Raw genomic sequence first — 27511 nt, forward strand, 5'->3', positions numbered from 1 at the left:
TAGGAGCATTATCAGGAGTAATTGTGGGTTAATATTAGCTGCCTTGGATTATCTCTGTTAACTGGGATTCTCTTCCCATCCTCTCAACTTTGCCTCTGTGGGAGTGTATGGCTTTTGCTAGCACCTGTTTCACCACATGGCTGAACATGTGAGCTGAACTAAGTCTCTCAGAAACTCTGTCTACACCTGCCCATTTGCTACAAGTAAGCCAGTCATGGTCAGAACATGGGTTGGTGCAAAATGTGACTTTAACTAAAACTCCCATTTTGGTTGATTTGGGGGCCTAACCTTATTGTTTTATTTTTCAGATCTTCATCTCTAAAATTAATAATTTTTACTTATGAGTTTATTCTTCTAAGGATTAAAACATATAAGAACAAAGGAAAAACTTTTAGTTCATAATCAAGATAGCATACAAATGTGAATTATTTGCTATACATGTATATTTTTATCTCTGTATGATTCCAGCTGGACATAATTTTCCCTCAAGAATGTTTCTTTGGATGAATTAAAAAATAGTGTAATAATTTTTTTTGAAACTTTGGAAGTAAAAATGCAAGAGAAAGAGAAATTAAAGTAGCTAATGATCCCATTGAGGAAAGTAAAGTTCATTTTCAGGACAGATGGCACGAACCAACTCCACCGGCAGTAAAATATTTCACAGTGTTTTGCTAATGTGAGAATGTTGTAGTGTTGACAGGTAAGGACATTGAAAAAAGTAGTAATTTTTAATTTTTTAAAAGCCAAGATTTGATTTTAAAATCATTGTCATTTAGGAACCAGAGTGTTTTCATTTAATGAATATGCAGTGTGATATTAAAAAACCTAATTCCATTCCATTTTTAAAAACAAATGTGCATAAAGCCTACAGATAATATCTGAGATATATTAATGCTCAGTAGCATTTTCTCCTTTTAAATGGCTTTAAAGACAAAAGATAAAATATAGTTACGTTGAAGTTCTAAAGTAAAGAAAACCATTTTCCTGAAATGCTCAAAGAAGTCGTCATCAAGAATGAACTAGTGAAGTAGAAAGGCCAGGCTGAGATGATGGTAGACTGCTGCCATGAAGCTGGGTCAATCATTTCAGGAGGAATAGGCCCAAGTAATACAAAGATACCAAAAAACAGACGCTATTGAAGTCACATTAGAAATGGATGGGAATTATACTGTAGCTAGAAGATATTCTGCTTTATCATGATAATGAAAATTACATCAGTACATAAAAGTCTATTTCTTTACAATGGCAAGAGTCAAGAAAAGGAATCAAATTATAGACTGAAGCAATTCATTCAACCAACCACAAGAGAAAGGGTAGAAGATTGTTTTACCGCTATAAACCTCACTAACCCAGGAGCAGGAGGTGGTGGCCCCCCAGTTCTCCTCTTTAAAGGGCTCTAAAGAGCCGCTGGTGCCAGTATGAACAGCAACATGCACTTCTCAGGGCAGGCGGGGGCAGCTTTTGCTTTTAAAATTTCAAAGCTCCAATGATCTTGACCTCTTGCTGGATGACTTTGATTTCCCCACATCGTTATATCACAGGGGCTGCTTTACGGAGCGGTTCACGTGACTCCAGCACTCGGGAGGAAAACAGACACTCCTTCACCTTAGAGTCAAGTTTGGCTTGCAATCAGTGGCAGCCAAATTGTTTTCCAAGGGCAGCAGCCTTACGAGTGGCGCTGACCCGGCACAGGTTCCTGGAGAATATAGTCGGTGACAGGTGGTGCATATCTGGAGATGAGAAATCTCCCTGTGGAAGCAGTGAGCTCTCCGCCAGCCCTGGCTTCAGCACTTACCGATGCACTATTGCTGCTCTACTAGCAAGTCTGGACTGGGGAGTCGCATGGGCAAAGCCAGTCCCAAATTCGACCAGAAGAATTCAATCCAGAAAGACAAAGGCAGTTTGCCTTGGGCATGCACCACATGCTTTTTCTTTCTTTTCTCTTTGGGATTATGCTTAGGGAGTTGGTCAGTAATAGGGATCATCTTAAGGACCACTTATCCAAGCTGCCTAAGAAGCTGCTCTGCCATCTGTTAATACATTCAGCTCTCTGACCCATTTCCAGTGATCACAGAGCAGCCCTTCTAACTGAGGAATTACACACTATTGTGTTATCCACAGGATTTTGCCAGTGGTGACTAAGGCTATAGCTTCTCAAGTCTAAACATCTCTGCTTCTAACTAAACTATTTCCACACTCACAGGCCATAAAGCTATTAGAAATTGACTTAAGATTTTCAACAAAATGATCTCCAATGTTTCTTCCAGCTCTCAACTTCTGTGTCTAAGCTTGTGACTAAAATGAAAATGAACTTCATTGTTGTTTGGAAGTTACGATCGTGAATTGCAACCTGAGTACAAAGTCAAGTCTCAGTCTTTAACTATGGACACCAAATCCCCCACATTAAGTTATTCTCCATCCTTGACAATTTTCCTTTTAATTAAAATGCAGCCTGATAGGCAGAATCTTGGGGAACATAAAGCAGTTATGTGATTCACTCAACCATTTGTATGCATGTGTGACCTATTTAGCTTTTTAAATCCTATTTAATGCCAAAAACTACATTAGAGAATTCAAACAAAAGCTCACAGGGAGTCCCGTAATGAGACTGTTTTGATTATTCTAGTGATTAGCTCATTTCTTCTCTCTTTAGTAATTTCATTTAGAAGAGTAGTCATTTTAAGAGCAAGTAGATTTTTTTTATTGCTTTTCTAGTTTGCTGTGAAATTGGCAAGTGGCCAACCATCTGTGAAACCGCAATTATTACTATTACTTAAAATTTATCAAACCTCTTCAGGTACTATGGAAGTAATTCTGCCTGCCTGCAAAGACAATGCCAAGAAAGAAATGAATGAGACCTAGCTTTGCACAAAAATAGGTTTTATCACCTCATGTTTCATCCTTTTAGCCCAAAGTCCTAGAAATGGTATTTGTGGACACTATTGGGGAAATGTTGAATAACCACTGCCACTGCCAGAAGCATTAAATGTCATCACTGGCACTCCTCTCACATCCCCACCAGCCCACAGGTGGTTCCAAGATGGAGTCTGCACAGTAGCATGCAGCTGAGGCCAGTGCTGCTCTCCAGAAATAACCATCCACAATCAGCCTCACCATTGTGGGCAGGTGGGCCAGCTCTACTCTGCTGTTCTACCTGAGACAATGACATCTAGTGGCAGGAAAACGTGGCTATTGTTTGTGCAGGCAACCTCCCACGGGGAGGGATGGACCAGTGTATCTATCAAAGCCAGTGACCACACATCAACGTTCACCAGGGCTGGACCAGGTCTACACTTGTTATCTGGGCACAATTATTAGGAGTCCCATTTTCTCTCTTCAAAGTGTTAACAGATTGGATAATGAATTGCATGCTTGGCTGACTTAATGCCCTTGTGCAGCTCTTCATCTATGAGGTGACCTAACACTTATATTTTTAGCCTGTACCATGAGTTTGGGACAATGAGTTCAGGAAGATTATTCTCCACTGTGTTAAAGTAACATTTACCTTTATCTATCCTGAAATTATCCTTCAAGCATTATGGGATTGGTCCCAGTGGTGAGCAAACTCATTTTTATGCTTTTGCAGATTTTAGTCTTATCCACACCAGGCCTTTGTCCTTCCAGATGGAAGGCCCTAATCTTAAAGCCTATTGCCAGAGAGCTCCTCCCTCTGATCATTAGCTTTCGTTGCTAATCACGCTGCGGTAGTGTTTCGGAGCAACTTGTCTGGCCGTCTGAAAAGTGACGCACAATGGCTTGTCCTTTCAGGCACTGACGAAAGGCCATCTGGTAGGAGCAGGGCCTTCCAGCTGTATTATAATTTTTTTGAATTAAACATTTTTAACTATGCAGAGAATGAAGGGCAGAGACCCTGCCTAGGCGGCCTGTAGTGAGCCCTCTGTTTATGCTTGCAGAAAGAAGAAAGACAGAGGGGGGAGAAAAGAGAGCGGGGATTGGGAAGAAGAGAAGAAATCAAAGAGAAAAGGAAGAAAAGAAGGAAAAAAGAAAGATCAGTGGACATAATAAGAAGCTATGTTATACATTCAAATCACTATTTGCAAGTACAAAAAGAACTTTGCTTTTTTGTTTCATATCCCAGGCCTGAACGTGAAAAACCAAATATTCTAAGTGATTTCAAAAAAATTCCCAAGGAGGGTGCATTTAAGTGGACATGGTGATTTCTTCCTTTCCAAGGAAGAATTTTACAGGAATAAAAAGGTGCTCAAGGGGAATAGAAGTAAGGGAACATTTTGTAATAGACTATCTTATCCTTGGTACTTTGAATTTGCTGTGTAGAAGTTAGATTCCATTAAAATGAGATGTATGAGTACCTTCCATGTGCAAGGTGTTTGCTGGGCACTGAAAATAGATAAGCTGGATCTAATTTCAGCTGCTGTTATTTCAGACGTTACAGTTTGTTTTCCTGTGGAACATCAAGGCAATATAATAAATTACAGCCTTCCTGCTGAATTTTACTTGCTTCTGTTTTTCTGTTATGAAGAAAAAAATCACTTAAGTGCTTCCTTATCTTACCATTGCAAGAACTTGCAAGTATTTAGGAAACCCAGTTCTTTTGCTTAGGAAAATTTTAATTCATTGGGGAAACAGATGAAACATGACATTTACATTTATTTTATATGCTATTTGGACCCCAGTCATTTGGAATTGCTGACATTTGGACAAAGGCTGGGCTGAAGTTCAACTTTAGTTCATCTTTGATCAAAGAGCTTACTAAATAAAAGTAAATAATACTTTAGAAAAAGGTTTACATTTTTCAAGAAAACTTTTTTAAACTGTGAGTCACATTTTGTAAGCAAATTATTTAGATTAAGCACATGCTGTTCTAACTATAAAAGCAGATCATGATGGATCTCAACTTAAGAGCACTTAGTGTGCTGTCATTCTTTTTTGCCTAAAAATGAATGTTTTTCATTAAAAAATATTTTTATGTATAACTCAGATATATAGTTTCCTCGGCTCATTTAATTTTTGAGGTCTGATTGTGAACACAAATGACAAGAATATATAAATGTGTACACAGTCTACTCTAGCTACCTATGGGGTTGCAGGGTGACAGCAGTTAGTGGAAGAGAGATGATTACAAGACACTGTGTAAGTTCTGAGCAGAAATATGAACAGTCTTTGCTTTATAAATGTTGCACTTTGGAAGAATGCTCATCCTTTAAGTCTGCTGCTGTGCCAGGGCCAGCATACACAGAACTTTCTTCTTTATGAGACACTATTTCTTGGAAGTAAATTTATATTGTTCTATGTGTGTTTTAAATGTGGACTTGGAGGTTGTAGCCCCAGAGTCTTCTTAGGTACCCAGATAAATGATTAATTTTTCAAATTACAAATGTGTTTACTTGGCTTTTGGAAACTATAGTTCTGGGACCAACTGTACCCTTCCTAATTTGGAAATATTTTCTTTCTGGTTTTTATTTTGACATGTACCCAGCTATCTACTTTTGTTGCTATTTCTAAAAGCATCCCAAGGGAGCTGCTTTCAGGGTTGTCATAGTGCAGACAAACACACAAGAAAACCAAGAACTCGGTGCTTTCATAAAGCATTTATTTTTATTTGAAAACATTATACAGGCATTACATTGCCACAGCCAGTCCATAGGGAAGCATGCAAATATCAAAAATGGACAGTTTGTTCAACTTATCAGTGTAAATTTCTTTTTTGGTTCATATTTTCCATTTGCAGTGTCAGGGTTAGTGTGCTTCGTTATGTGGCTTAACAATAGAATCCTACCCATGGGGTAAAAGCTGTACTGGTAGCTAGCTGGGGACTACTAAATGGTTATAAATCAAAAACAAACCCAAAACAAACAATACTACACGCTTGTCAAAAGGTTAATAGCACAAGTTAGCAATATCTAAACTAAACATTGAAACATTTTCATGGGACACAGTGGTGCAAATTTTCCCATTGCTTGGTCTACCTGGTTGCGTATTTAAGAGTTTGAAGCTGTGGGAAGGTCTGACCGAGGCAAGCTGTGTCCCCAGTGCAAGTTTTCATTGAGGAAGTGAGAACCACCACTCATCTCTAGCAGGGAGGGAGAACTGTGGTTTGCTCTTAGCCAATCAAATGCTGTACAAATTGCTAAAAGCTCGTTTGTTGAGGAGAGATTGGTGGTGGATTGAAAAGCTGAAATCTTTGCTGGTGTCTACTGGAGGTTATGAAATCTCAGAAACTAAAACAGCTAGAGTTAATGTTGTCCTACTCCCATTTCCCTCCCCATTCCCAAAGGATCAGTGTTTTTACACAGAAAAAGAATTTGTTCTTTGCAATTTTTTCTTTCTGAAGTACCAGTCTGGAACTCTTGATCTTGAACAATTCAATGTATTATCAACCTTTCTAAATGGAGACAAACCAACACAGTGAGGTCACCCAGTGACATGAAAGTCTGAGTACAAGGACAATGAATGGTAAGGGATATACAGTGAATTCATCTTAACATTCACACTTGGTTTCCATACAATGGAGTCAATTAAAATATCCTATAAAATAATTCAGATGGCAACCTTTAGCCATCCGTTGATTGCAAACCTTTTGGAAATTTAAATTTTTTACAAAATTCCCAGTCTACTGAGTGAACTTGGAAATAGTTTCATCCACTTGCTTCTCATAAGACTTTACTAAGTGCCTACAAATTAGTGTCATAAAAACGAATCAAAAAGACAAAAACATTTGGCTTAAAATAAATACTAAAAATGCAATAAATCAAGCAAATTATGCAAACCAAAGGAATGTAAACACAAAAATAAAACCACAGTTTTTAAAGGTCTTCGGATCTGAATGGACAAAATATTCAGAGAAAGGTATTTAATTGGTCAGAAAGGTAGCAGAGCTTTAACGTTGATTTTTTTCCCCCCACAGAAAATGAAACATGTTTCTAAGGGGGCTGAACTGAGATGACGACCCAATCTGAATACTAGAGAAGATAATTTTTCTTCCCCATCTCCAAGGGCGGGACTGCCCACCCTGTGTGGAAGGAAGGCAGGCAGAAAAGCCATGTGGCTGTTGAGGGACAGCATGCGAGGCTTTTGCCTGCCAGATTTAGGCCTTGTTCAGGCCCTCTGGGGGTCCTGATTACACTGCAGTCTGTCCTACTTTCGAGAGACCCCACTGGTGTTTTGCTTTGCTTGCTTGCTTTAGCTATATTGATTTGAATTGCCCAACGTTTCATAAACATTTATTTTTCCTTTACAAACCCTATAACTCCATCAAGGATCTTTATGAATGGTATTGAAGTCAGCTAAGTTTAAAGAATATTTCACATACTGACACATAGAATCTATTCTAAATTATAGAGGTCTGTGGTGTTTCTTAATTTCCTGTGTTTGAAAAAAAGGGCTATTTTAATGGCAATAGATTAGACTAGTGATATATCACTCAAAGCCTTATCAGGATCCTGTAATATTATTCTCTGTATCCATAAGAATGTTGTGTCAATATATTCTGCTATTGAATGGATGTCAAAGATGACCAAAATGCCAGACTTTTCCAATGGTGACATCTTTACCACTACAAAGTGGCCAGATCAATTGAGATATTTTCACAAAGACTGCTCCACATCAGCACCTTGACTTTGCTAGGAGGTGGCACAACCAATGATACTCCACAAAAAAAGGTAATTTCCATGCTGGTGTATTTCAAAAAGGGTGTTATACAATTAAGAAGGCAGAGGACCATGGCTTTTTCCATTGCCTTGACCAATTTCCATATTATCACTAAGGAAATCTAGGGGAAAAAAAGTAAAATTAAAAATAGTTTTTGAGGATATAGGGAGAGGCAGAAAGATTTTTAAAATATATATTAACCTAAACACAAATGCTATTATTTCTGGGGTTTCCCATAAGCCACAGAAATGGAACAGTCCTTATCCTGTTGCCACAGGGACTTGATTAGCAGAATCACATGGCACAACAGAAAGGCAATGGCCTGGAGTAATCAGAGATTGAAATATAAAAAGGCTAAAATGTTTGTTTTATATCTATTCCTAGAATAGAGAATTATATGGTCAGTTGCCCCTCCCCACAATAGTCACTGCACAAAATACATATTGAGCAGGCAATCCAACAGGTAACAGAGGAAACCATTAGCCACCAGGTCCCTAGGATAAGGAAACTTCTCAGGGGTGGAGCTCCTGTGGCATGCATCACTCATATAGTCTGTGCAAAAAAATAAAGTATGATTCTTAAAAAGTGGCTTGCCATAGAAAAGTGGGATTTATGTTGACTACATGTGGGTCTGGCACTAGTTCCCATCAGGAGTACAAAACATCCTCCTGAAAGTTGGTGTAATAACAGTAACAATAATAATACAAATAATAATAACAATAATACTTGCTTTTTATTCAAAAATTTTCACAGTAATTAATGCAGGGGGGTTGCGATTAGGATACATACTAGCTAGGCATCTTCCCGAGTCAGGCAGATTGGAGCCTGTGTCTCCGGTGATGTTTAGCTTGTTCCTTTTACAAGCTTTTGGAGGATTTGCTACCTTGCAGTCCACCTGCGTAGACTGCACCCAGTAAATACCTTTCTCTATGTACAATACAGAGATGATGGGCAGACACATGGCCACTGAGCTGGCCTCAGTGGGCAGGGCGGGCCTCACCCTAGGCCACGCGAACATGGGGCTCCTCTTCTGTCTCCTGGCCCAGGCTGGTGTAGGTGACTGAGGGTTCCACCTGAGCTGTGGTCGATAAGTCCACGACGGGGCCTGAAGGATTGCGGAACTGCTTGTACACGCGGGGGTCCTGGGCTATGTAGGTAGAGGTGGAGGAGTAGAGCACCAGCCCAATGAGGATGGTGAAGAAAGACAGGAGATAAAGTCCTGAAAACTGAAAAACACAACAGCAAAGTCATTTGACAGCCGCAGCAGAACCACTGACACATTAACGAGGCAGAGAGAGACCAGGAAGGAGCTGCTTCCTTGTGGAACAGGCAGCTTGATGAGTTGGCCAGTTCTCGTGATGGAAAGTGAATTTTCTCTTCCTAAACTGGCTTGGTCTTATTGATTACCTTTATCTTTTGCTAGACTCTGGGGCTAAAACAGAGGAACACTTAGCTGATTGTCTCTAAAGTGCCAATCTGAGGACCTGGTATGGTGGGAGAGCTAGTTAAGCACAAATTAAAATGCATCAAGTTAAAAGCAAAAAAATCTCCAATATTGCTCAATAAAGAGTTGGCTGTTTGTGGCTTCATTAAACCCAGAAGAAATACAGATATCCCATTTAAGGTGGTAATGAAGACATAAACAACGGACCCCTCACTGTCAGCGCATGAGGAGACTCTCGTTTCACCTTAACACAATTCAGACACTATTTTTCTTCCTAGTACAGATTGTTATTGACTTTGGTAACTATCTTTGCAAGATTAGATTATCAGTGGACAGAAAGAAATAGTATAAAATTCCATTCCTGCCCCACTAATCTATAAACAAAACCAAACAGGGCTGTGTAGACAGCATTCTGCTCCCTAATCTACTTGCTTTCATAGAGTTTGGGGGGAGAGGGAGAGAAAATATTAGTTTACACAAGTCCAAAGAATTGACACATGTTTTTGGAAAATTACAACTTCTGGAACTTTCTGAGTGGTTATACTGTAAGTATTGTGTTGCCATTTCTATTGTTCCATTCATTCATTCATCCCTGTTTGTATGCCTTCTCCATATCAAACATTGAACTATGTACTGGGGAAGGAGAAATAGAAAATATGGGTAGTCCCTACCATCAAGGACTTAATTGTCTCAGTGGGGAAACAGAGGCACACATAGACAGAAGCAACACAATGCACTATGGCCTGCCAAGTCTCATGTCAATCCAGAGCTGTGTCTTAATCACATCCTGCATCCATGGGAAAAAGGGGATTGATTTTAATTTCCTCATGTATTTTTTTATGTTCTTACCTTGAAAGAACTAAAAACTGGTAGAAAGACAAAAATTAATTGGAAGCTGGAAGAAAGGAGAAGAGGAAAATGACCCAGAGATTCTGTGAAGTAAGTTATAGGGCTAGAATAGAAAACTAAAAAATACTTTGTAGTTCAGTAATAGGAAGGGCAGTCTTGAAAATGGCCCATTAAAAAAAAAAAAAAAAAAGGTGTCCCAGAGCCAAAAGGCCCTGGTACAGTCTTCTTTCTTTCTTTTTGCAGAATAAAGTAATTAAGACTGAAGATGACTTTCTGATATTCTTTCTAGAGCACTCTTCACCCTGTCTCTCAATCCCTTTATTTTTCACATTCAAACCATCTGATAATACCACGTCAGATGGATTTATGTACTAGACTCAGCTTGTAACTGCTTCACTTAATTAACTTGACATAATTAATTCAATTTTCCCCAGTGAAAGCAAATGTGCCTTATTGTCTGATTTATGAATTTGTAAATTAAAATGGTAGGAAAAGAAGACCACTAACTCAGCACTGTTGTATATGATCTCAGAAAACCTACTTCCACACAAAGTTGCTTCCTGAAATTCTACATTCAAGAGCTTCATCCTTTACCTGAAACTTTGGTGAATGAAATAGGTTTGTTCCTAACATTATAAGCATTTCAAACATTTTGTTAATTACTTTCAGTTCCAAAACTCTAGTTGTGCATCTCCAGTTTTAAGCGAAGAGTCTTCCATGGGCTTAGGTATAAACCTGCTTCTATCTCAGCAGATGGAGGTAGAGAGATTAACACATTGACTGCTACACTAGAAGAAAAAATTTTTTTCCTTGGGGCCATGGTGTTTTGTGACAAAAATAGAATAAAAACTTTGAAAATAAAACAATCCTTTCTAATTTAATGAAAAATTTATTTTCTATTGTTTTCTGTGCATGAGTTATATGCAACTTGAAAAATCGTTCTCGCGGCTTCCAAGGTGAAGATATGTGAGAGTTACATACGCTTCATGAGGCCCCGGGCTCAAAACTAGTGTGAGTTACAAACAACTCACATGGTAGTTAATGTGTTAAGAATGAGGGCTTTGCAGTTATCCTTGCATTTTAACCGCCAAACTGGCTTCAAATCCTAGTTCCACAACATTCTAGCTGTAATTCTGGACAAGTTTCTTAAACTTTACAGGTCTAAGCTTCCTTATCGGCAAAGTGCACCTACTATATAGGGATTAATAAGACTAAATTATATAAAGCAGGTAAAGCTTTTATCATAGTTCCTACCTTGCAGCAACCATTCAACTCATATTAGCTTCATTGCTATCGTTATTGTTTTGGTTATTGCTACAGCACAATTTATAATTGTAAAACTCCGCTATCTTGTAATATTTTAATATAATAATTGATTAAATTACCTTTTCCCAATAGTCTTTTGACTGTGAGGTTGTGTCTTGTTTGACCAGTATCAAACACAGAGCCTGGCAGAGTATAGACATCTACTAAGTATTATTTGCTATTTGTTTTTATGTTGGATAAATAAATACATTTAATTATGGGGAAGTTTCAGGCTAATGAAAGAAACATAATGAAAAATCAGCCTGTACCAGTTGTGTATTTCAAATTTTTTTAGCTTTAACCTAGATAAAATTAATAAAATGTCATTTCCAGTACATAAAATGCTAAATATTAAAAACCAGCTAAAAAGGAAGTCTGTAATCATTGACTCCAAAAGTCATCTTGAAACCTGGGACCAGAGGAGAGTAAAGGATGGTGAATTGGGAAAGACACTAAAGAAAGCAAGAATCTGGGTGGAGGACTCAGGACTGATGACCAGTAGATTGGATAGGAGGTTCCATAAACTTGGGGTGCATAGGATTTGGCCATTGAAATAATTTAGGGATAGAGGCAGGAAAGGAACTGATGCAGGGTACCCAGGTAGAATGATTAGAAAATCTAAATTCTTGAGAATCTCAATTTCTGATTTTAGATCCCATATCCTGACCTGGTCATTAGGACAAAGAATATAATATTAAGTTTTGTAAAGCTAATGCCTTTGCCTTAGTAAGAAGTAACACCTTAACATACGACTTAAAAGTATCATCCCTTTCTAGAGCATGGAACTGTCAGATGAATCCACTACAAATGTGTTTTTGTTTGGACTTAGCTTTAACATGACAACACATACTTTATTTTCAATGCCTTTTTATTTAATTCATACAGAATTCAGTCAAAAATTATTCAAGAGATAGATAGCATGGAATTTTAATATGAGAGAGGCATTTTGGAAGTTACCCAAGTAGCTTTATTAATAGTTGGTAGAGAAAGTTCTCATTTAATACACAAGCCAAAAAACAGAGCAGTCAGGCAAGCATTATGATTAATTGGGATAAATATTAAATGCTATAAATAGTGACAGGAAGGTTTGAGTCTTTAAAAAAAAAAAAAACCTATAAAAAAAGTTTCATTTGTCTCCTTTCTAGCTTGAGAAAAAGAAAATTTAATCAGGGGTACCTAACAGAATGACCCCAGTTCTGGATGCTTCACTTATCTTACAGAGCATTCATTTACTAAACCAATCAATGAAACAAAAATTTTGTGCGGTCTAGGCTGTTTGACTTACTAACTACAAAGAAATAACTTATTTCTAATTTCTGAAGCAAAGAGAACAGGAACTTCTCCAGAACACAGATAACGACGGAAGCTGTGTCTGAGTTACAGATGAGCCAAGTGCAGGCAGAGGCTTGCTGTCTCCATCCAAGGGCAGGGGCTGCTACCTGAAGCAGACTTTGCTGTCTTCCCCTTTCCCACTGCAGCCCATCAGAGTATGCTGAATGTTCTGTGCTGAGGACACACTCTTTGTGCATTTAACTTAACTGGGAGCTTCGAGAAGCTGAGAAAGGATGCGCCCTGTATTAACACAACCACATAGCAGACACTGTACTTTACCACTGTCTTTTTCCATCTTGATATGTCTCTTTGAGAACAATGATCAGAAGGCACTCACTGCACAGGATGAGGATCCCCGAGTGTTGCTTAAAACAATCTGACAAAGACACAAGCCACTGTACAGAATGAGGTAGCTTAGAAGACTGATAGCAAGCCTGCACAAGCAGGAGTTAACTTCCATCCAGGGGTCAAACCTACCTCTTAGACAGGTGGCCTATCAGGATGATTGCTGTTTGATTAATGCGGCATTCAGCACATCAGTCAAGGTCAGACCAAATTTACATGTTATTTTGTAATTTAAACAGCTAAGTTGAATTTTAATAAACTAATGATTTCAATGGGCCTGAACCTATACAAGTAGAAAACCATATGATTTGAAACTCATTTCAAAGTACGTTTATAAATATATCAACTAGATGATGTCAAGAGGAGGGCAATTTTTCAAGGGCAGCTTTTTCTAACTTGATTCAAACAATGGCAGGAGGGGTTAGCAGAGGAGAGCACGGGCAGTCTTTGGAGGGGTGCAAAGTGGACCGTGAAGTGACGCTGGCTGAAGTTCTACTTTCACTGAATGCATATACCAACTACTTCTGCATGATGGGCCTGGTATTTTCCTTCTTTCCCAGGAAGTGCACCTTAAAAGAGCCCCTTTCTGGCATCTGCCTTTGTGTAATACAGCTTTTGCAAGGTTCCTGATGTTAGATTTTGGTCATTTTTGGCTACATGTCTCCACTTGTGCTTCCCAATGGTGAGAACTAGTTGTTGATTTAATGGATAACGGAAACTTATAAGATTTTTTTTTAGCTCTTAAAGACAGATGTATGACAATTTCTCTATCTAAAAAAAGATGCAATGGAAAAAAGAAACTATGTTACTCAAGAGAGGCTGAGAAAAAACTGGAAAGGAGTTGTTTGTGAGGTTTCTTAAAAAAGGGGGCCCAGGGGAGTGAGACTTAGGGTGAAACCCCTGGAGTTATTTGAGAAAAAAAGGAGAGGCCACGGAAGCTTGGAGAAAATACAGTTAGTAGGAGGGAAAAAATCAGGTCAAATGAGACAGAAAAAGATATAGGTAAAGAAAATTTCTCAATAACTAGAAGGAAAGATGAAGAACCTGATAATCAAAAGATAATTCTTGTCTAAGTTGGGTCAGCATGTACTCTGTTTTCTGTTTATCTCTGACACTCTTTTTACACACACACACACACACACACACACACACACACACACGCACACAAACACATGCACACACTCATTATAGGCCCCTACTGTTGACTGGTATGATCTACCTTCTGAACTTGCATTCCTATATTGCACATTTGTTTTTCTTGAGAGAAGGTGAGTAGCCTGATACAACATTGCTCTTGATGGCTTCTCAGGTACCAGAGATGAGTGCAGGGCAACGCTTTCAGGCCCTCAGGTGTTCCCAACACTATCTATGATGGATGGAGGAAAGACCAAATATCTCACACCATAGCTCAAAGATGATATTATTTTTTAATTAATTTTATTTTATATTATCATATTATGGGGGTACAAATATTATTAGGGTTATATATATTGCCCCTGCCGTTCCTCCCCCCACCCCCCGCCTTACCAAAACATCAAGCGTGTCCTACCCCCAGGTGGTGTGCATTGCACCTATTTTGTAAGTATAAATTCTTCCCCTCCTCCCCCCTCCCATCTGTCCACCACCCAATAAAAGTTCTTTGTTTTTTCTCTTTTTGACCTTTGGGTTACATTGTATATCTTTGCCTTCCCTTATCCAATAGAGCCCCCAAAGACATGTTGCCTTTGGGGGCTCTATTGGATCTGAGGCTGCCACTGAAGAGGCACACTATTTGGAAACATGATCATGATAAGAGATGAAACTGGTCCCTGAACTGCATAACAAGGCTGCACAGAAATTAATTAAAGACTGTTTCTAAATGTTCTTAGAAATGGCTTTTGATGCACAGTTATTTCACATATATGAAGGATATATGGCCACAATAATGATTTCTTTTCTGGTTGATTCTTATAGAAAGATGCAGATGTAATTAAACATTCACATATTTTTAATTCTCTGGTAGAAAACATCTATGAAGGTAGAGTTTGGGACTCTGTAAACTTAACAGATGCTACAGAAATTAATGTGATCATGGGTAAGTAGAACAATAAATGGCAGCAACTGGTCATTCCCAAGGTCATGCAACACAGGCTGGTAAACGTGGACTCAAGAGCTGCTGGAAGGATTTCCATGGAAAGAGACTGGCTTGGTAATTTCAACAGGCAAGTTATACCCAGGAAAAACTAGACTTTTAGTTAAGTTTGTGACAACTGTCCTGAATATTCTTTGCCATGTAAGACAGTGGGTCCTTTTTTCTCTATACTTCTCTACTCTGTGATATAAAATGCACATATAAAGATAAATCAACTGGCACATCTAGCCCTCATTGCTAGACCAAGAAGGAATAAATAAGCCAAATTCTGTTTAAAATGGAAACAGATTACCAGTTTGTAGGTCCTGGGTACCAGAGTAGTTTAAAGATCCAGCAGTATGGTGGGACTGTAAACTAGTTCAACCTCTGTGGAAAGCAATATGGAGATACCTTAAAGCGATACAAGTGAATCTACCATTTGATCCAGCAATCCCATTGCTGGGCATCTACCCAAATGATCCAGTGACACTCTACAAAAAAGACACCTGCACTCGAATGTTTATAGCAGCACAATTCATAATTGCAAGGCTGTGGAAACAGCCCAAGTGCCCATCAATCCAAGAATGGATTAATAAAATGTGGTATATGTATACCATGGAGTACTATTCAGCTCTAAGAAACAATGGTGATATAGCACATCTTATATTTTCCTGGTTAGAGCTGGAACCCATACTACTAAGTGAAGTATCCCAAGAATGGAAAAACAAGCACCACATATACTCACCAGCAAACTGGTATTAACTGAGTAGCACCTAAGTGGACACATAGGTACTACAGTAATAGGGTATTGGGCAGGGGGAAGGGGGAGGGGGGAGGGTATATACATACATAATGAGTGACATGTGCACCATCTGAGGGATGGTCATGCTGGAAAATCAGACTTGTGGGGGGAGGGGGGAAAGGGCATTTATTGAAACCTTAAAATCTGTACCCCCATAATATGCCGAAATAAAAAAAAAAAAGATCCAGCAGTGGCTAGAGTAAAGTAACATGCTAAATAACAGAGAATCATTAATTCAATGTAATGCCACCATAGTGAAGAATGATTAGAAGGGGAGTCCATGGTCTCTCAAGTCCCACTTTATGTGTGGATTCCAAGATGGACCCTTTGGCAACAAGCTTGGAAGGGAAACAGCCAATCTGCTGTGTGTCCTGGGGTGGGAGAGAGAAGACAGCCCAGCAATGACCATACAGCCAATCTCTCAGCAGCCATGTGCTTCTCAGAGGGCTGAGGACCACACCTCGAGCCTGGGAGAATAGTTTTGGGCACAGAATGAGAGGATGTTGACCAGTGCTGAGCACACTGTGAGCTATGGCCTGTTTAGAACCCTGTGACGAAACACTCTGCCCAGTCCTGATCTATTGCCCCTGGGACTGAGCCAATTGCTATTCAGGCCAAGAAAACTAGACAGACCTGGCTCCACAGGAAAACCAACACAAACAAGTTGATGTTTGACCTCCTCATTTCGGCTCTGCACGAAACTAACAAGATCATTTTTATTACTACGAAGTGTATTAAAAAGGCAAAAGTTCAGTTTCTGGGTTTACTGAGCTGGAAATAAATTGCCTGGAGAGACCAGAGCAGACGAATGCTTTAGAACTTCCCAATTATTATTCTATCTCCTATTCTCACCTCCCTTATTTCTCTTCTTCCTGTTTTTTGCTCATTTCTTTTTTGTTAGGGGAAAGAGGCTAATTCTTTCTTGTTAAATATTGCAATATTTCTTTATTCCAGGTTATACTGTGCAAAATATCAAATGTGGGCATGGCATGCGATCTACTGCCAAACACAGAAATTAGTTGTCTTTAAAGACTAAGAATACTGACCCCCTCCCTCACCTTCTATTATTTTTCCAATTTGGGAATGCAAATCCCAAATTCATGCTAATCTAATAAAGACAAAAAATAAACAAATGAGCACCTTAGTCAGAACGCCAAATGGTTTCTCCATCCATATCAGAAAACCAAAGCATTGCTAAGATTTAAATACTTGGGGATTAATTTATTCTCCAGGAATCATGTTGGTAAAGAAAACAGAAGCAGTAAGCAGGGCCCTGGCGCCTCCGTGTGCCTGACACCATCACCCAGGGCGAGGCTATGCCCTAAGCTACAATCCCAGTTCGGTTTATGAGGCCTTCTGTTTGGTTTGCAAAACCAATTCATTTGGCAATATAATTTGTGCAGCCAATCACATCTATGCCAAATAAGGGTTCTTTAACAGGCAAATATCTTCCCCTGTGGGTAATTTCACACATGAGTACAGCAATAGGGAACTAAAAATGGATTTCTGCCACTATCTTTTATATGACAAACAGACATTTTCACTGGTCTGATGAATTGATAGAAATCCTCGTTCAAGCAGATTTCTATTTTCTGCATTCCAGCAAAAAAAAAAAAAAGACTGTAATAGCCACACGAGAAGCAGAACAGAGGAGCTTACTCCATGGGAGTGTTCAATTATAGGCTCAGTTACAACAAAGACTGTTCAATGGCTCATTTATGTCACCTTTCCCTGCATAGTTTTTATTATCACTAGTCAAAAAGGAATTGCATGTGTATAGGAGCACACTGAGCAGTGGCCTTCACTCCACTGGACTCACGTATCACTAGACATCTATTTTCCGAAGCAAAACACAGAGGTGCATGCTGGGCTGGAGCAATTTTGTAGGGCACTGAATTTTATTTTATTTCTTTATTTTTTTATTTCAGCATATTATGGGAATACAAATGTTTAGGTTACATATTGCCTTTACCCCACCCGAGTCAGAGCTTCAAGCATGTCCATCCCCCAGATGGTGTGCACCAGACCCATTAGGCGTGAATACATTCATCCCCTCCTCCCCCCTCCCACCTGCCTGAGACCTGATGAATGTTACTACTATAGGTGCACATAAGTGTTGATTTGTCAATACCAATTTGATGGTGAGTACCTGTAGTGCTTGTTTTTCCATTCTTATGATATTTCACATAGTAGAATGGGCTCCAGCTCTATCCAGGATAATACAAGAGGTGCTAGATCACCATTGTTTTTTGTGGCTGAGTAGAACTCCATGGTATACATATACCATATTTTATTAATCCACTCATGTATTGATGGGCACTTGGGTTATTTCCACATCTTGGCAATTGTGAATTGTGCTGCTATGAATATTTGAGTGCAGATGTGTTTTTTTATAGAATGTCTTTTTTTTTTCCTTCAGGTAGATGCCCAGTAATGGGATTGCTGAATCAAATGACAGTTCTACTCGTAGCTTTTTGAAGTATCTCCATATTACTTTCCATAAAGGTTGGACTAGTTTGCAGTCCCACCAGCAGTGTATGAGTGTTCCTATCTCTCTGCATCCATGCCAACAGTTATTGTTTTGGGACTTTTTGATAAAGGCCATTCTCATTGGAGATAACTGATATTTCATTATGGTTTTGATTTGCATTTCCCTGCTGATTAGAGATGTTGAGCATTTTTCATGTGTTTGTTGGCCATTAGTCTATCTTCTTTTGAAAGTTTCTGTTTATGTTCTTTGCCCACTTTTTGATGGCATTGTTTGATTTTTTCATGCTGAATTTCCTGAGTTCTATGTAGATTATAGTTATCAGTCCTTTATTGGATATGTAGCATGCAAATATTTTCTCCCATTCTGTAGGTTGTCTGTTTGTTCTCATGATAGTTTCCTTGGCTGTGCAGAAGCTTTTTAATTTGATCATTTATTTTTGTTGTTTCTCTGATTGCCTTTGGAGTCTTCTTCATAAATTCTTTCCCTAGGCCAATGTCTATAAGAGTTTTCCAACATTTTCTTCTAGAATTCTTATAGTTTCATGCCTTAGATTTAAGACTATTACCTACTGTGAGTTGATTTTTGTAAGAAGTGAAAGGTGCAGATCTTGTTTCAGTCTTCTACATGTGGCTATCCAGTTTTCCCAGCATCATTTATTGAATAAGGATTCTTTCACCAGTGTATGCTTTTGTCTGCTTTGTCAAGATTAGATGGCCACGTGAGTATGGTTTTATATCTGGGTTTTCAGTTCTGTTCCATTGGTTTATGTCTCTGTTCTTGTGCCAGTGCCATGCTGTTTAGTTGCTATAGCCTTAGTAGTGTAGCTTGAAGTCTGATAAATTGATGCCTCCCAATTAGTTCTTTTTGCTTAAGATTGCTTTTGCCATATGAGGTCTTCTCTGGTTCCATAAGAGGCGTAGAATTATTTTTTCTAGATCTGTGAAAAATGACGTTTGTATTTTAATAGGGATTGAATTGAATCTGTCGATCACTTTGAGTAGTATAGAAATTTTAATAATGTTGATTCTATTGATCTATGAGCATGGATGGTATGGTTTTCCACTTGTTTATGTCCTCTCCTATTTCCTTCTTTAGTGTTTTGTAGTTCTTCCTGTAGAGGTCTTTCACCTACTTAGTTAAATATATTCCTAGGTATTTTATTTTCTTTGTTGCTATTGTGCAGGGTATTGAGTCTTTGATTTGGTTCTCAGTTTGACTATTGTTGGCATATAGGATTGCTACTGATTTCTGTATCTTGATTGTGTAACCTGAAACTTTGCTTAATTTGTTTATCAATTCCAGTAGTTTGATGGCAGAATCTTAGGAGTTTTCCAGATACAAGATCACATTGTCAACAAAGAGCAATAGTTTGAACTCTTCTGCTCCCATTTGGATGCCCTTGATTCCCTTCTCTTGTCTGATTGCTCTGGCCAGGACTTTCAGCACTATGTTGGATAGAAGTGGTGATACAGGGCAACCTTGTCTGATTCCAGTTCTAAGCAGGAATGCTTTCAATTTTTTCCCATTCAGTATGATGTTGGCTGGGTGTTTGTCATATACGGCTTTTATCATTTTGAGGTAAGTCCTGTCTATGCCTACTTTAAGCGCTCTTATCATAAAAGGGTACTGAATTTTGTCGAATGCTTTTTTGCATCTATTGAGAAGATCATATGGTCTTTGTTTTTGCTTCTATTTGTGTGGTGAATTACATTTATAGATTTTTGTATGTTGAACCATCCCTGCAACTCTGGGTTGAAGCCCACTTGGTCATGATGGATTATTTTTTGATAAGCACCAAATTCAGATTGCTAGGATTTTGTTGAGAATTTTTGTATCTATATTCATAAGGGGTATTGGTCTGTTGTTTCCTTTTTTTGTTGTGTCCTTTCCTGGTTTTGGTATCAGGGTGATGTTGGCTTCATAACACGTGTTCAGGAGGATTCCTTCCTTCTTGATGATGTGGAATAATTTCTACAGGGTAGGCACCATTCTTATTTGTAGGTATGGTAAAATTTGAGTGTGAAACTATCTGGTCCAGGACTTTTCTTTTTAGGAAGGTTTTCGGTTTTTTTTTGACTGCTGCTTCAATTTTGGTACTTCATATTGGTCTACTCAAGAATTCTATTTCTTCCTGCTTGAGCCTAGGGAGGCTGTGTTTTTAAGAATTTGTCTATTTCTTCCACATTTTCAAGTTCATGTGCTTAGAGGTTTTTATAGTATTCATAGATGATATTTTGTATTTACATGGTATCAGTTGTAATTTCTTCTTTTTCATTCCTGATGAAGCTTATTAGAGTCCTTTCTTTCCTGCTTCTCATTAATCTAGCAAGAGGAGTGTCAATTTTGTTTATTTTTTCAAAGAACCAACTTTTTGTTTTATTAATCTTCCATATCGTATTTTGTTGTTGTTGTTGTTGCTGTTGTTATTGATTTCATTTAGTTCTTCTCTGATGTTTGTTATTGCTTTTCTTCTGCTGGGTTTGGGGTTGGTTTGCTCATCCTTTCCCAGTTCTTTGAGGCAATTCATTAGATTGCTGATTTGTGATTCTTCTGTCTTTTGGATGTAGGCATTTATGGTTATAAATTTTTTTCTCAGGACTGCTTTAGCTGTGTCCCACAGATTTTGATAACTTGTGTCTCCTTTATCATTTGGTTCAAACAATCTTTTGATTTCCATCTTAATTTCCTCCTTAATTCAATAACCATTCAGCAAAAGGTTGTTTAGTTTTCATGACTTTGTGTAGAGATGAGAGAAATCTCATCAATTCTGTTGGAATTGATTTCTAATTTTATGCCACCATGTTTTGAGAAGATGCATGGTATAATTTTTATTTTTTTAAAATTTCTTGAGACATGCTTTGTGGCCTAGGATATAGTCAATCTTAGAGAATGAGCTGATGAGAAAAAATGTATATTCAGTAGTTTTTGGGTAAAATGTTCTGTAAATGCCAGTCAATCCCATTTGTTCTAGAGTTCTGTTTAAGTCCATTGTTTCCTTGTTTATTTTCTGTGTGGAGGATCTGTCCTGTTCTGTCAGAGGGGTCTTGAAACCCCCGGGTATTACAGTATTGCTGTTTATCAAGGGGATTGAATTTTAAAGCCAGTGAAAGACCCTTAGTTTGTAGAAGTGGTAATGTTGCAGCTCAACATATCCCAGAGACCCCCTGCCTTGTTACAATGGAATCAAGGGGTGGAAATGGAAGTGACACCATTCACTATTCACCCTGTTGTCCACTAGTAACATTTTTGCTTTCTGTCACTGCAACCTTGTGCTCTGCTGATCTAAAAGTCTGAGTTCCAAAGGGAATAATGTTTCCACCAGGTGATAGAACAATGATTCCATTAAACTGAAAGTTAAGACTGCCACCTGGACACTTTGGGCTCATCCATGCTGCTGAAACTACAGTAAAGAAGAGAGTTTAAGTGGTTGATTGATCTCATTTACCAAGGGGAAATTTGGCTACTGGTCCACCATGAAGGTAAGGAAGAGTCTGTCTGGAATACAGGCAATCCTTTAGCGTGTCTATTAGTATTAATATGCCCTGTGATTAAAGTCAGTGGAAAACTACAACTGAATCCAATCAGGACTACTAGTGTCCCAGATCCTTCAGGATAGAAAGTTTGGGGTCACTCTTTCAAAAGAAATCATAATTAGCTGAGTTGCTTGCTGAGGGCAAAGGGAATACAGCGAAAGAAGGTGGCAGCTATGGCCATGTGATCAGTTACAGAAACAAGGACTGTAATTGTCATGAATAATTCCTCTTTTTTGTTATGAATATGTATGTGCGTATGTGTGTACAGAACAAATATTTTTGTTTCCTTCCCTTATCTCTTTATCATATACCATAAGATGTACTAACTTTCCATAATAGTATTTGAGTTAAAGATATCAACGAGAGGAGTGAACATCATCACCTAAGACTTTGCATCCTCTTCTGAGGGGAGGAGGGTTAGTGTGTTTTCAGCTGTATGTGGGATAGTTGTGTCATATTAGGCAAAAGCATGACCTTGTTATTGTCTTTATTTGGAGATTATTATTTAAAGACCTGTAATTTTTTAATGCCAAATTGACAAGGATGGACTTATGGTGGTTAATTTTATGAGTCAACTTGGCTAGGCCTTAGTACCTAAATGTTTGATCAAACACCAGTGTTGAGGGTGCTATGAAGGTATTTTTAAAAATGAGATTAACATTTAAGTCAGTAGACTTTGAGTAAAGCAGATTACCCTCCATAATGTGGGTGGACCTCATCTGATCAAATGAAGGCCTTAAGAAAAAGACTGAAGACCCCTGAGGAAGAGGGAATTCTGCCTCCAGACTGCCTACAGGCTTGAGCTACAACATCAACTCTTCCCTGGGTCTCTACCCTACGGGCCTTCCGAGTAGATTTTGGACTTGCCAGCCCCAGTTGTGTGAGCCAATTCCTTAAAATCAATCAATCAGTCTCTCTTTCTGTACTCACACCCCCCCCCCCAATACACATACATCCTATTCTGTTTCTCTGGAGAATAGTAAAAAAAAAAAACTCCATTAAAAAGTGTGCAAAAGACATGAACAGAAGCCTTTCAAAAGAAGGTAGACTAATGGCAAATAAACATAAGAAAATTTCCTCAACCTCATTATCAGGGAAATGCAAATTAAAACCACAATGAGATATCACCTTACCCCAGTTAGAATGGCTTTTATTAAAAAGTCTCAAAACAATAGATGTTGGTGTGGATGTAGAGAGAAAGGAATACTTATACACTGTTGGTGGGACTACAAATTAGTACAATCTCTAGAAAACAGTATGGAGATTCCTGAAACAACTAAGAGTAGAGCTACCATTTGATCCAGCAATCCCACTACTACACATCCCACTACTAAGTATTTATTTACCTAAAGGAAAAGAAGTCATTTTATCAAAATGACACCTACACTCAAATGTTTACTGCAGCACAATTCACAATTGCAAAGATGTGGAATCAACCCAAGTGCTCATCAATTCATAAGTGGATTAATAAGATGTGGTATATGTATACCATAGTATGTATATACCACATTTTATTAATCCACTTATGGATTAATTTGCATTTCCCTGATCACAAAAGTGATCCATGTAATGAAAAATACTTGTACCCCTATATATTTTGAAATAATTTAAAAAAGAGAAAGAAATTCAGAAAAGAAGAGCCTGAATTTCAGAGACTGGTGGTATAGCAAATACAGTAAGTATGGAAATATGGCTTTAAAATCATAGGAATTATATTTATAGAAGTTAATTAGTAAAATAATTGATAGTATAGAAACAATACAACAAAAATCAGAAAATGAGGAAGGGACAGTGTTAATCATCTTTCATAGAAGAGAGTAAATCAAAACTCTTAAAACTTTAAATATAGAGTTGGAAATGTCTACCATCTACGGTGATCCCTAGAGGTGTGTAGAGCAGGGGGCTCTGCTTCAGCCTTTAATGTTTGAGGCATCCTTGTGCTTTATCTTAGCAAACTGATACTCTCATTTTTGCGAGCTCAGTTTATTAATATTCTGGTCCATGGGAGATGGATCCACACAGGTCTGCTGACAAAATTAGGCGTCTGAATGTGCAAGATGCGGCCAGACTGTGTATGTTGGTGACAAACACAGCCCATGTATTGTCCTGGGAGACAACTAGTGGTTTTTCCTGGCTAAGCCCCAGCCCAACTACAGCCTTTCCATTTGAAATTTCTGCAACATCTCTAGAGGTTCCTTTTCTCCTCACAGCTTATCCTGATGATGTGATATTCAAGATATCTGTTTTGTGATATGGAGTTCATGAATAGATTAATGTAGAAAGAACTTTGACTTCCTGCTATAATTCCAGGGCCTGTCTTGTAACGTATCCCCAGCTTCTTCAATCCTTCCAATATTTCTGGTAAATAGAAATTGCTAATGTGGCAGAGACCGGTTATTTGTTCACTAAACTTATTTTCTTTTCTTCCTGCACAATCAGCTTGACTATATTTCCTAGCCTCCCATGCAATTAGCCGTGGCTATGTGACTGAGTTCTGGGCAATAGAACAGGGAGGGGTTATAGGCGCACTGCAAAAGTCTCCAGGCTGTCTCACCGAGAGTCATGCAGAGGACTCCAAGTGCCTAGCCCAGGTATTGGCAAACTTTTTCTTAAAGATCTAGATAGTAAATATTTTAGGCTTATGAGTCAATACTCTGTCACAACCACTCGGTGTTGCAATCCTAGTCCAAAAGCAGCCATGGGTAATGTGTAAAGAAATGGGCATGGCTGTGGTTTAATAAAACTTTATTTGTAAAAACAGGGGGCTGGCTCACAGATCACAGTTTTCTGACCCCTGCCCCTAAGGATGTCAGAGGCACAAGATGGAAGGAACCAGGGTTCCTGAGTTGCTGCTTGGATATACCCCTCCCCCATTGCAACACCTACCCTAAGTAATTTAGCAAGATGGAAGCCTCAAAACAGGCTATACTGAGTTACTGTGCAGGGGAAAGCCAAGTTCAAACATTCACTGCTCGTTCACCTTGGTATTTCATATGAAATGCTATTGAGCCTCAGTGATGCTAGTTTCCCCAATTCTTTACTCACAAATGACAGTTTAAAAAGTATTGAAGAGGGACCTAAAAGGCTAAGTATTAAATTTTAGATCTCCCATTTATAGTTACATTTGGGCACTATGAGCTTAAAATTCATAGCCTTTTAAGATGCCACCCTTACAAAAAAGAAATAACAGGCTACTTATGAGGGTATTTTCATAAATAAAATGGAAGTATTGCTTTCATGGTATAGGTTAAGCTGCCTGTCCTGGCTTTTAGAGTACAGTTACATTGCTGAAATTGCTCACTGCCACAGAGGATCAACAGGGTTGCTTGGCTCAAGGTTTCGATTCATGTCTAATGAAAGATTCCACTCTTAATGAAAGTTTCCAACTTCTGCAAACTCTCTGGCATTGGCCCTCAGATGTCAGCATTGCGGTACTATTCAAGCTCTAGTGTTTTGGAATCTCATCCTTTGTATTAATCTTCCTGGTGATTTTTGGTGTTCCTGTCATCTTTATTTATAAATAAAGAGTTGGGCTCTAAAACAGTGGCTGGCACATAGCAGGCACAGTATAAATAAACAACTGCTGGATGAAGTTCTTTTAAATGTAATACATAATAATATATTATTCTAATGACCCCATGTCTAACATTATTAAACTTTGCTTGCCAAATCTCTTAGAACAACAACAACACAGTAAGAGAAGCTGGCTGATGTGAGATATAATTTTAGTGGCTGACAGAGATAGTCAGGGTAGATCATGGAGCTCTGTATCTGTCCTCGTAGGATGTAACCCAGATTGCTAGCATAAGCAGTTGATATTAAGAAACTTTTCTGATTATTTTATAACTCACATCAATTAAAAAAAATTTATCTGGTATAACTCAGAATGTTTTCTAATGAAAACATGCAAATTAAATCCTATAAAATTCACATTAATCACATTACCCAGGATAGTTGAAGTAACCTTCTCAGACAAATTATTTTGAAATATCTCTCTCTCTTGTTTTAATAGTGAATATTTGGATGATAAAAACATTTTCTTGATGCAAGAGTAGAAGTTTTATGGAGCTCTTCCCTTCCTAAGATATTCAGGCTGTTCAGCATCGACAGCCATATAAGCTAATGGCCTAGGTGAAGAGTTTGAAGAGGAGTTGGAGAAAACCAATTGTTCATTTTCTCTATTAATTTCTAGTTTATTTTAATAAAGCTACAAAATAACATATTCTTATAAAATTACTCTCAATTTTATTACAATTCTATGGCATTTTTCTTCTTCTTTTTTTTTTTAAATTTTTTTGAGACAGGGTCTCACTCTGTCACCCAGGCTGGAGTGCAGTGGCATCATTATAGCTCATTATAACCTCAAACTTCTGGGCTCAAGCAATCCTCCCACCTCAGACTCCCAAAGTACTAGGATTATAGGCGTGAGCCTCTGTGCCAACCTCTGTAGCAATATTAAGGCTTGAAAAGGTAATAGTAAATGTGTGAAATAAGCCATCTTCCATTTTAAATGTTAGGCAAAAAGGAATTTTCTGCATATTCAATATTGGCTGATATTTTCCTGAAAAATGTTCAGTACATGATGGCATATAGTGAAAGAACTTATTGGTATTTTAACAACCCTTGAATGTTTTATATTTCTGGTTGTCACCTAAAAATTCTATTGTAAGCAAAAGGAATCAAAGAATTCAGTTGAACGTGACTGATATTTCCTACATTTTTATGCATGAGACCCCAGGTTTGCCTGTTCAAACAAGAAGTAAGTGGGAAAAAACTCATACAAACTTGTCAAAAGTTATATCTAGTTACAAAATGTTACAATAAGATTAAAAGTCCCCAAATGGAAAGAGATTGGGATTACTAATCCTGAGTCATATATTCAATCAGAGAAATGTTATTACTGCTAGTCGCTGTTTACACATTATCTAATTTAATCCCTTCAAAAACCACAGAAGGTAAATCTCATCACCTTGAAGTTTGGGGATAATAAATAACTGGTCCAAATAGAGAGTACTCAGAGCCGCAATTTAAACTAGGCTCCTTGGACTCTGAAGTCCATGCCCTTTTTTGTCACACCCTACGGCTTAATTCACACTATCTGTGGTAGACACTGAAGTAGCCTTCCCACCCCAATTTATCTCTCCCCACGTGACTTAGTATTTTCTTTACTAAAATCACATATTAGCGGGAAAGCAAAACTACTTTAAAAATCAGCTGGGAAATACAACAGAGTACAGAGTGTTCGTGGGTGGAGAACAAGTCTTTGTCACCCAGAGGCAGCTTCTGAGTAACAGTCCACATGTCCCGGCTGGTCTGGCTTGGAGCCAGTGCACCCTATTGTCCTGGGGTAATTATTGCTAGTCCCCCTGTGGCAGGCAGAGTAACGGTCCCCAGAGATGTTCACGTCCTAACACCCAGAACGTGTGAATATGTTACTCTATACAGTAAAAGGGACTTTGTAGAGGTGGTTAAATCAAGGATTTTGAGATGGGGAGATTATCCTGTATTACCCAGCCGGGTCTAATGTAATTGCACAGTCCGTAAGAGGGGAGCAGGAATGGCAGAGTCTGACTCAAAAATGCTATACTGCTGGTTCTGAAGATGGAGAAAGGACCACAGACCAAGGAATGCAGGCAGCCTGTAGAAGCTGGACAGGGCAAGGAAACGAATT

The 27511-nt window shown here is 38.4% G+C and overlaps 1 protein-coding gene across 1 annotated transcript in view; it reads right to left on the reverse strand.

Moving 5' to 3' along the window:
* Positions 1-5563: 5563 nt before the first annotated feature.
* SLC35F1 (solute carrier family 35 member F1) overlaps positions 5564-27511 on the reverse strand; it is a 369290-nt gene continuing 347342 nt past the window's right edge. The window contains exon 8 of the mRNA XM_012739134.3: positions 5564-8855. Within this exon, the coding sequence (XP_012594588.1) occupies positions 8631-8855 (225 nt within the window). The 3' untranslated portion in view covers positions 5564-8630. The remainder of the gene's footprint in view (positions 8856-27511) is intronic.

Source organism: Microcebus murinus, chromosome 5 (assembly GCF_040939455.1).
Source record: "Microcebus murinus isolate Inina chromosome 5, M.murinus_Inina_mat1.0, whole genome shotgun sequence".
Lineage (NCBI taxonomy): Eukaryota > Metazoa > Chordata > Mammalia > Primates > Cheirogaleidae > Microcebus > Microcebus murinus.